The sequence below is a fragment of the Toxorhynchites rutilus genome, chromosome 2 (genome assembly GCF_029784135.1).
Source record: "Toxorhynchites rutilus septentrionalis strain SRP chromosome 2, ASM2978413v1, whole genome shotgun sequence".
Classification (NCBI taxonomy): domain Eukaryota; kingdom Metazoa; phylum Arthropoda; class Insecta; order Diptera; family Culicidae; genus Toxorhynchites; species Toxorhynchites rutilus.
The window spans coordinates 175,955,386-175,967,092 of record NC_073745.1 but is presented as its reverse complement, the minus strand read 5'-3'; the positions used below and the strand labels follow the sequence as shown (position 1 = coordinate 175,967,092).

Below are 11,707 nucleotides of genomic sequence, written 5' to 3'. Positions count from 1 at the left end.
AAAGATAATTTTATGCGGGGAAAATCCCGTTGAACTGTGAGGCGTAGAATTCAACACCTGTTCCACTTCTGATATTCGCGTGTCCCAGAGCGTCTGGTTCGATCGAACATAGGTTCGAATGCAGGCATTAATGGTTCTATTTAGCCTCTCAACTGGGTTTGCCTGGAAATGATGCCGCGCATTAGCCCAATGTTGGACACGGAATTTCTCAAGGAGAGATTTGAACTCCTTCGATAAAAAAGTGGATGCGTTGTCCGAAATAAGACATTCTGGTACAGCATATCGTCTGAACAGATTATCCTCTAGAATTCTGGTCACTAGCGAAGTGGATATTTTACGAAGAGGGAATAACCAACAATATTTGGAAAAAAGGTCCATCACGACGAACAGATGAGAATTTCCTGACCTACTTCGGGGAAGCGATTGGATGAAATCAACAGCCAATATCTGAAAGGGCTTCGTAGTAATCCTCTGCTGCCCCATTACAGGATGTTGAGACTGGTTACTCGGCTTACTTTCTTGACAGATCGTACACTTTTGTACGTATGATTTTATATCTTTGGCCATATGAGGCCAGTAATATTTCCTCCTAACCTTTGCCAACGTTTTCTCGTAACCCATATGAACTGCCTCATCGTGTTCTTCGTACAAGATTTTCTCCTTCAAAACAGCCGGAACACAGACTTTCCATTCGAAGCGATAGTCTATGTTTTCTGGACCGGAGACGAACTTCTTCAAAATACCATTCTCAAATCGGAAATCCTTGAAGTTTTCCGGATCTTCAGCCACCTTGTGCACCATGTAGTTGTACCATTCGGATTCTGCGGATCTGGCACTGACCTCTTCCACGGCCCTGGACAGAGCATCAGGCACGACGTTATCTGCCCCTTTTCGATGAAGAATTTCCATGTCGTACTTTTGGAGTTCTAAACTCCAACGACATAATCGAGACGAAGTTTTCCAACTACTACGGAGGATGAATGTCAAAGCGGATGCGTCTGTGACTACCGTGAACTTTGTTCCCTCAATGTAACACCTGAACTTCTCTAACGACTTCAGAACTGCTAAGGCTTCTTTCTCTGTAGCAGCATATCGCTGCTGAGTGGACCCTAATTTCTGTGAGAAGTAAGCCACCGGCTTATCGACATCCTCATCCCTTTGTGTCAAAACTCCTGCAATCGCGGAGTCACTGGCGTCACAGTGAACGGAAAATGGCTTTGAAAAATCAGGATTCGTCAAGATGGGAGCACTGATCAACAACTCCTTGATCTTGACAAACGCTGCTTCAGCCAAGTCGTTCCATTTTACTACCATCGGTTGATCCTTCAATAGATCAGTCAGCGGACGTGCAATTTCACTAAAGGTGGATATAAACCGTCTATAGTAATTGCACATTCCGAGAAATCTGCGCAGCGATCGAAGTGACTTCGGGCGTTCGAAATTGACAATTGCTTCAACGCGGTCTGGGTTTGGGCGAAGCCCATTTTTACTAAGAATGTATCCCAAGTAGGGCACCTCTGAGACACAAAACTGGGACTTATGTAGGTTGATTGACAAATTTGCTGCCCTGAGCCTAGTCGCCAACTCTTTCAGTCGGTCAAGGTGCTCTTCAAACGTGTTGCTTACCACGATGATATCATCCAGGTAAACAAACACGTTTGGTTCCAGTTCACTTCCCCCTAAGACTCGGTCCATCAGTCGTGACAAAGTTGCCGGACTGTTCACCAAGCCGAAGGGCATACGAGTGAACTGAAACAGCCCTCTTCCTATCACAGAGAATGCTGTAAACTTGCGTGAACGTGGATGAAGTGGAACCTGGAGGAATGCTTTCGACAAATCTACTGTCGCGATATAATGACACGGACCTAAGCGACTAAGGATTCTATCAGCGTGTGGAAGTGGGTATGAATCCCTGACAGTTCGCTCGTTGAGCTTCCTTGCATCCAAACATAACCGGACGGAACCATCTGGCTTATCCACTGGTACCAGACGAAGAGACCAATCACTATAGGAGCGTTCAATGATCCCACATTTAAGCATACTATCCAACTCTTGTTTAATTTTTTCCTGTCTAACCGGCGAAGTCGGAAACGGGTTGATACGAACTGGGGAAAGCTTCTTCGCCTCTTCCGACAGTTCTATTCGATGGCTGATCATCGAAGTGGTCTCCAATTGACCCACTTCAGCGGACTTGAATAATTGTTTTACCTCCTCAAGTTTTCGAAATTGTTCCTCCGTTAATGAGGACTCCACAGTGTGATCAATCATTTCATCCACAGAAATCGCACAATCATTTGACACAATCGTCGGAACTATACTGAACGCTTGCCAGAAGTCTGATCCCAAGATCAACCTGCGTTTTACTGACGGAATTACTAGTGCTGATAAAATCTTGGTGGATCCCTTGAACGTAATCGGCAGTTCTACACAACCCGAAACGTCCAATTTCTGTCCACTAGCAGTGGAAATATCAATGCTTACTGGTTGCAAACGTAATCTACAAGATTTCAGCAACGAATCGGAACCAAAACCTAAAATACTCCGACTCGCACCGCTATCTAGTAAACCAATTAGTGGATTATTTAAAACTTCTACTCTCACGAAAGGTCGATCATCGTTAGCTATTCTGAGAAAATTTTCATTAATCTCTAAATCAGAAAGCCTATATTCATCGCTGTCAACTTTCCGATAACCAAGCGACTGAAGACTCATATTGGGTTTGCTGGGGGGATTAATCTGATACTCGCCAGCCGTCGACCCCTCTCGACGGCCACTTAGGCGTTTTTTGCACACCACGGACAAGACGTGGTCTCCACATTGTGGAAACCGCACTTGAAACAATACTTATGCTTGGGTCGCTCACACTCAGATTGGTGATGACCCGGAAGACGACAGTTAAAGCACATGCCTGGCTTTGGTGGAATATATTTCTCCAGCAATACCTTTAACCCATTCGGCACATCTTTCTCCTCGGTTACGTTTTCCTCAGGCGCTCTCATCCGAGACAATTTCCGACTTTCTTCAACTTTCTCCGACTTCTCAGACAATTTTGTCTCCGTATGAACCTTTACCGAACGATTCTCCTTTGGTTTATGGACAAGCTTTAACTCATTCACCTGGTTTCTACTTCGATTCGGAGCTTCTTCCTGGTTGCGCGACTCGTATTTATACCAATAGGTCGCATCTAGTTTTCGAGCGAAAGGTTTGAGATCCGCTAAATTATCAATTTGAGCCGCTACTACATGACCTTTGTAATCAGCTCTCAAATTTCGAAATATTATCTCAAACTTCTTCTTTTCGGAAATTGGTTTTGTAACAGAATTTAATATTTGTTGAATATCAAAAAAGAAGTCCTGGAACTTCTCTTTCGGTCGCTGTTTCCTCTCAATAGCTCTAACCTCACTAACATGGTCATGATCAGGACCCAAGAATTCCTTCTTCATTTCACGTACTAACTCCTGCCAGTCCGTAAAGTCCTCATTCTCTACCCCTTGCATAAACCACAGTTTAGCTAAACCAGAAAATAGATGTACAGCTGACCGAAATAATTCCCTTTCAGATATATTCTCCGACCTCGCATAAAATTCAACCTCCTTTATGAACCGCATCAGACCATGACCTCCATCCCTACCATCATAACGACGCAGATTCCACTCAGATACCGACTTGCCTCGCCGGGGTTGAGACTTACGAGCCCTTGGTTTGGATTGCACGGGAGATGCAGACGAAGAAGAATCAGATGAACGATCAGCATCCACTTTCGACAGGGCATTCGGAGCCTTGTTCCCTCTTAAATCATACCTGTTTACGACTTTTTCTTTTGATCTTTGGCTAGACGGGTTTACAACTTTGGGAGAGCCAATCGGGTTTGAAAAGGTTGACTCTACTCCGGATCGAAGCTGTCGACGCGCTTGGTTCGCTGCTGAACTTGATGGCAAAGGTTGATTATTCGCATACTCATCTATTTCAGTATCGTCTGTCTGTGTTTCCTGTGAAACACGCTGTCCAGATCCCGAGCCTAACTGTAAATCGCGAAGAGAATTCGAAATTTGTAACATCACTTCCTTCCTAATGGACTCAATCGGAGTGAAAATCGTAAAATAAGTGGTATACAGTTGGCGAATATTGCCAAGCAGTTTATCCAAATCTTCTAAATCGTTTTCATTTTCCGCAGTTCTCTGAATGATCGAACATCGAACCACATAATGAATTAAACGTGTCCCTAGTGCCTCCTTGACACCTTGGAACTCTTTTTTCTTTGACAAAAAATCGCTTATTTCTTTCACCTTTTCATCTATTATTCCTATCTCGTTATCCACTGTACGTGTCTGGCACGTCTCAAAATCCAACTCTAACGGATCCCCTCTTTCCCTTTTCAGTGTCTCACGCAAACGTCTTCGCAGAACTGATAAAGTTTCAGTTTTTTCGAACTGAACTGCCCGAATTTCCAGTTCAAATTCAACTTCTTCTTTCTCCAAATGGTGAACCAGGAGAGCCCTATACTTGATCTGGAACTCTGATTCCATGGCTGAGAATTTTCGGGGTGGGTGGTGTCCCTTGGGTGTATTGAGTGTTCGAACCTCAGCCAGATCAACGTCTGTGCCCTGTACAAACTCACTCTGATCTCCACCAGTACTCACCCTTCTCAGTCCTGATTGGTTTTAACCGGACTCCAGGAATGTTTAAAACGGCTTTTGAAGTTCTAGGACCCACTCTATACAACCAAAAATCACCAACAACCTCGAAAATTTCTACAATTTGCACCAAATAATCGTCCACTTCTTTCCTCCCGCTTACACCGAATGTAAATCTTCTAAAAATCTCTGAAAAGCAACAAAACCAATGTTGTAGCACCGTATATTATGCTATACTCGAGGCACTTTCAACCTGATTATTCGCTGTAATTGCAAACCTACTAGAATTCATGCGCATTAATTATTCCAATTATTTTATCCTGAGCTAGCAATTGCTTGTTATTCACACTCGTCGTTTGGAGAACGCACCAAAACAAAACAGTCTATTGTTTTTTCTCCCTCCTCCGCGGTGAAAGATAATGTAACCGATTTGTTAAAAAAAATTCAATAATAATTCTCAATTTTTTTTTTCAGTTGGGCGCCAATTTGAAACTCTCTAATTAGGGATTTCCTTTCTCAGGGTCGTTTAACCTGCTTCCGGTCACTCGCAAACAGCTGTTCCTCCAGCAAAAAGGAGCATTGTCGGTTTTATCTTTCTCCACAAGACCTACGCATTCCTTTGAAGCCACCAACTACTCCCACAATCAACTATCTCTCAAAGGTTGAGCAATGCTAGCCAACTCCGCCGACCAATCGAGGACGAGGGCTGGCGACTCCTTTCGAGTCCGAAAAAAACGGGAATTTCCAAAACCGCAATAGAGGAGATAAATGTAATTTTCTTACAATTTTCTTTTTTAATTCCTTCCTTTTAAATCTACTCTTTAATTTTCTTCTGACCCTATCCTATTTTCCCTCCCTTTTTCTTCTGTCCTATTTGTGACGTCACAAAATTTTATGCTTTTATACTTGCAGTACTTTTCGTGTATTTTTTTCTCTTCTTTCTCCGTCGTTTAACCGGATAAAATCCCCGCTGTAACCACCAAGCGTGAATAGGACTCTTCTGGTTCCGGTATCCTTACTCGACGTCGACTATCAATGGCGGAGATTGCAGTCGAACGTCCTTTATCTCAATGGCGGATACCACACGTCTCGGCGGAGAAAAAGATGAAATATAAAAAAAAGGCCCGCTGAAAGGACCTGTCCAGCGCATTATTTCTTAGTCTTGATTCTCGCCAATACACTACTTTACCTTTTTTTCTCTCTTCCGGTTCTCTTCTTCTTTTAAGCTCTTATATTTTCTCTTATAATTTCTATAAATTAAATATTAAATTACTAATAATTCATTCCTTTTCAATTTCCCCCTAACCTTTTAATTCTTATAACAATCTTTTTCTATCTTCTCTATTTGCTCTCGATGCACTCTGGCACTATTAAAATTCACTTGTTCCGGCGCGCACTTCCTACTTCCTTGATGGTGGAAAGTCGTTAGCCGGCACTACTCTTTACCGAGCTTTTCTTTTCTTTTTTTCTTTTGTGTGAGTTCATTTATGTTTTACCTAGTTGGCAGCTCTGTTGAATGACAGATGGTCCCATGGAGCGTATTTCGCGGTGGGCATCTTTACCCAGGGCTCACACCGTTCACTATTGGGCCAACTGTTCACAAGCAACAGGCGGTGGGTATTTATGGCGATTTTATTGAAACATTATGTTGGGATCTATTATTTGGGTAGAGCCCAAATTAATGCTTGGAACCAACGGTTACAGTTATCGTTTCCATTTTATATTGAAAGGGGGTGGGGCGATTCGAGCGACCAAAGGAAATTATTTTGCATTTCTTCTCATTGACCCGCATTCCGTTTTCACCACACCATTCCAGTAGTGTATTTATATCTTCTTGAAGAACTAAGCAATCCATGGGAGATGAAATCGTCCTGTAGATCTTCAAGTCATCTGCAAATGCGAACTTGGACGATGAAAGTAATGAGCACAAATCGTTGATGTACATGTTGAATAATAACGGTCCAAGCACGCTCCCCTGCGGAACACCAGATGTGATACTAAAACTACAAGATTTAGCTGAGTTGACCACGGCATAAGCTGTACGATCACGAAGATATGAAAAAATCCACTCCGTAATCGAGTCAGGAAAACCTATGCACTTTAGCTTCTCAACAACGAGAATGTGCGGAACAGTATCAAAGGCTTTTGCGAAGTCAATATACACTGCATCAACTTGTCGTCTCCCTTCAATTTCATGTGACAGTGCAGTGACGTAGCACATAAGGTTCGTTGTAGTAGAGCGATGCTGCATAAACCCGTGTTGACCTTCGAAGATAATCGGTGACGCCGCGTTGTAGAGGATATTGTGCATCAGTCTCTCAAATACCTTGCTGAGACAGCAAAGTATGGATACGCCACGATAATTTATCACCTTACTGTAATTGCCAGATTTGTGAATAGGGATGACGTAGGCAGATTTCCAAGCCGCTGGAAAGGTTCTTTCCTGAAGCGATCGATTAAATATGCGAGCAATTGGATTCGCAAGCTCTTTGGCACAACTTTTTAACAACAAGGGTTGTATGCCGTCAGTACCACATCCCTTTTTGATGTCAAGGTCATCAAAAGCTTTTTCTACTTCCTCAACAGTAAATTGACTGTCGGGTAGGTTGATGTTGTGTGAAGGAATATGCGTAAAACAGTCACTCTTTTGTACAGGAGATGGAAACACGCTCTCGAAGAACCTAGCAAACAGGTTAGCGGCATCCGCATTGGTCTTGGCCTGGACATCGTTAAAAATAACATTTCGTGGGATGTTGGATTAAGTTTGCCGTTCCTTTACGAATCTCCAAAAGCGCAATGGATTTTGTCTGATGCTGGCTTGGATCCTGTATAAATAGTTATTGTAGGTGGATGAGAGCACTGATTTGTACGACACTTCTATTTCTCGAAGATATTCTCGGTCGCGCTGGGATTTAGAAATGAAAAAGCGGCGACGGGCCTTCCTGAGAACATTACGGATATGTCGTAGTTCAGAGGTCCACCATGGTTTGCTGAAAATGTGTGATGTGCGTCTTTTTCGCTGTACATGTTCTCTAAGCACTGAGTGAAGCTTGTCATAGAATATCGATACTATTCCATCCACAGATCCGTTTAGCAAGATGCTATTCCAGTCAATATCATCCAAAGCCGTTTTAAGCTGTCCAAAATCGCAAGACTGTAAATCGTAAAGAAGGTTATCATCTGGCTCGGTCTGTTCGATAAAATCGTCGGCGCTCTCGTCCAAAAGTAATATAAATGGCACATGATGATTGTCAACAGGCAACAATGGTACGGACGGTTCTAAAATGTCAAGTTGTTCTGGTCGATTGACGAAAATAAGGTCAAGAAGTCTGGCGTTCACATTCACATATCTGTTAATCTGCTGCAGTCCACTGGTGAACATAGTTTCAATGAGTGCTTGCTCGTGCTCCGAAGAAACATTCGAAGGAATGAAGCCATTTACGTCCTCGTCCAATTGCCAACGTAAATTCGGCAGGTTGAAGTCACCTACAGATACGATGATATCGGTTGTAGAAGCAAGGTTTACAATATGCTGCACTGCGTTGGCGTGTGCAGAATAAAGATCTGCACAGGAGTTAGGCGGGAGGTAGATAACAACGAGATATAGACATCGAAATTGCCGTCGTATGCAAACTGCTACTTGCTCAAGGTGCTCGCAATTCAACATTGGTACAATCTCACAATTTAGGTGAGTTTTAACAGCGATTAATACACCTCCTCCACGAGAGTATTGACTTGAAATCGCATTGCGGTCGCAACGATAAAATGTATAGTTCGGTGAAATTTCAGCGCTGTCAATATCCGCACGAAGCCAAGTTTCGGTGAAAACGAGCACATCGTAGTCGCAGCTGGAAAGCAGCAAACGCAGCTGAACAATTTTGGTACGCAGGCCTCTTACGTTCTGGTAGTACACAGACAACGTATATTTGCCTGTAGTAACGGCCTGGAAGACCCCTTCCTCAGTATCGTGCACAGGACCGGGATGGCTGTTGACTGCTGGTGGTTGAGGCTCGACTGTGACGAGAGAGGGAGGGGCTTCCATGAGAATTGTGGGCGTGCATCCCGGTATCAGTGTGGTTGTTAATCGTACATGACCGTGCAGTCCAAGAACATCCATTGAACATTGATGTGAGTTCGAAAATTCCTCTGTCGTAGAAACGCTGAAAGCGACATGCATTACCGGGAGTACGTTGGTGGATTTTAATAAGTACTTGCCTGCTGAGGCACTTTGGAAGACCCCTTCTCCGTTCCCAAACACAGGTCCGGGACGACTGGTGATCATTGGCTGGAGATTCTCGACTGTGGAGGGGGGATGTGGGGCTTCCAATGTGCTCAATTTATTGCGTCCCGGATTGAAAGAATTTAGTTCAGATCCTTGATTGTAGATAAAACTTCTTGGAACGAGGTCTTTTTCCTCCTCATCGACAACCGAAAATTTTGAGCATTATCATCAAACTCTCGGAACAGCAATCCTTCAGGCCACGTTGCAAGGTCAAGTGCTTTGCTTTTAAGCGATGGGTCGAGTCCAATTTTGAACGACACAAATGAGCTTGCTGGTGTCTTTATCTTTGGGAACGAGCTTAACTACCGATGGGTCACCGTCGATTTCGAGATTTGCTTTGGTCATGTCTCGTGCGGCTTCCTCAGTGACATCTGGACAAATCCTAGACAGATATAGCCAGAATTTTTGGTCATCATCGTTTTTAAAGATAGGAACAGATGCCACATTTTCCTGGGTAGGCTTGCTACCAATTTGACAGGTTTCGGTACGCGCAACAGTATCCAACACGCGTGGTCGTTTTGCACCCCTTTGTTGGTTAATAGTTGGCCAAGCATTCGTAGCTGGTGATATTTGTGATGTGGGCTTTGAATGCAGTTCCTTGATCTCGCTCCGCAGTTCAGCAATCGCAGTCGAAAGCGAATTTAATGGCGATTGCTTATCGACTTGGTTTGAAATAATTCGGAAATGAGAATTTTGAAATACGCTTGCACAATCATCACACATCCAGATTTTTATTGTTGGATGAGAAGTACGATTGCAGCGCACGTGATACTCCTGAACAGGTGATAATATGGAAAAATGCTCCACAGTAACCACGGCAGATTACCACATCAATTCTAGTAATAGCTTCGGAGCTCTTCTTGCACTGTTTTGCCATACTGAAGCGCCTGCGCTTAGATCGTCTCGTAAGCTAGTTCCAAAAGAAAAATTGTACGCAACGTGGGATGCAAGGTATAATAGGAGCAGTTTCGTTTTTTTCCAGTAGATGTCGCTTCAGTTAAAAAAATCGGCGTGAAGGGTAATATAGCTTTGTTCGATTGCAACCTTAACAAAAACACAACACTCTAGATTTGTAGCTCTATATCACATTGAAACAAAGCACAAACGCACAGATTTAACAACGAAGCACTACTAGACAGCTTATTAACGAAAACAATATTTAAAGAGGTATATAACACGAAAAAAAATAACGGGTAAATTCACGACAATAAAACCTGACTTGTAAACATAAGCAGTGTTGCCGAATTTATGACATCAGTTCAGTTTCATTTGTTCCTTGTACAGGGTTTTCCAACTTTAAATTCCGAAAGTAAATTGAAATAAAACACACTTAGAATTCGAATTTCGATGAAACTTTTATTTCAAATTAAAGTTTGGTTTATGCCATTATGTGTGAAATACAATATCATTTAAATGTCCACCTAGGGCTTCCTCGCACACCTTGATCCGGAACAGGTAATTTTCGATGACTTTTCGGCACATATGGGGCGGGTCTCAGTCATAACTTCACGAATGTTGTCTTTCAAATGTTCAAGAGTTTGCGGAGAGTTGGCATAGACACGGTCTTTCGCATAACCCCACAAAAAAAAGTCTAGCGGGTTCAAATCGCATGATCTGGACGGCCAATTGGCATCACCGAAACGCGAAATTATGCGTCCCTCAAATTTCGTTCGCAATATGGCCATGTTCGGTCGTGTTGTGTGGCACGTGGCGCCGTTCTGCTAAACCACATGTCATCCGTATCCATATCTTCAATTTGTGGCAAAAAAAAATCGGTTAACATGCGGCCATAGTGCTCACCATTCACAGTTACCGTCTCGCCGTCCTCATTCTCAAAGAAATACGGCCCGATGTCTCCACCAGACCATAATGCGCACCAAATAATGACTTTTTGCGGATGCAATGGCCTCTCAACAATCACGTGTGGATTTATAGGACTCAGAAAATACGGAAAATACGGAAATTTTGGGTGTTCACATAGCCACCGAGCTCGAAATGTGGCTCATCGCTGAAGAAGCCCAATTGCTGAGCACGCCGTGGAATCGAAACATTCGGGTCATCCTCCACACTAGCAGCAACAGCAGCAATATTTTCGGCCGAACGCACATTACGATGATGCACAGGTTTCACAATATCCGCTACGGATTCAGTTTGTTCGAATTTACGCACTACATTAGCGATTGTGTGCTCTGTAGGCCGTCCATGACGACCAAAATCCGTCCGTAATGCTTTTTTGCCGGTTTTTCATCATTTTTATAGTATAATTTAACAAAATTAACACGTTGTGCGATGCTAAAACGATCCATATTGCAAAATGGCAGACATTCAACTAACGATATGACGCTTTGGTTGACATCTATGTCAAACGGTTGTCAGCGCAGGGCTGTATACTTTCGGAAGCCCGAAATGGAAAACCCTGTATTTTCAACCGGTTTATTCGCGTTGACGGCATTGGGCTTTGTTTACCAGTTTAGGGGGAGCCAAAAATAATAATTGACTTTCAGGCAGAATGAACACGTTTTTGAAATAAAAATTATGAATGAAAATTAATTTCTGATTGATACACAGAAATTAATTAGTATTCTATTTCAATGAAAAATACTTTGTTTGCAGGCGGTGAAAAAATCTCATAAGAAAATTGTTTTTGAAGACAACTTTATAATTTATGATTAAGACTTATTGTAATGGATAATCGCAGTAAATATGTCGGAAATGTACAGACAAATGGTTAAATAAGAATCAGGAACACGTGTTGCAAGTAATTAATAACATGGTTTGAAAAATTTCATTT

At 42.7% G+C, this 11,707-nt stretch overlaps 1 protein-coding gene across 1 annotated transcript; it reads right to left on the bottom strand.

Annotated features, from left to right (window-relative positions):
• Positions 1 to 7,392: 7,392 nt before the first annotated feature.
• Positions 7,393 to 8,751, bottom strand: LOC129766419 (uncharacterized). The gene has a single exon (XM_055766948.1). The coding sequence runs from the start codon at positions 8,749 to 8,751 to the stop codon at positions 7,393 to 7,395; it is 1,359 nt and encodes a 452-aa protein (XP_055622923.1).
• Between the last annotated feature and the right edge of the window lie 2,956 nt (positions 8,752 to 11,707).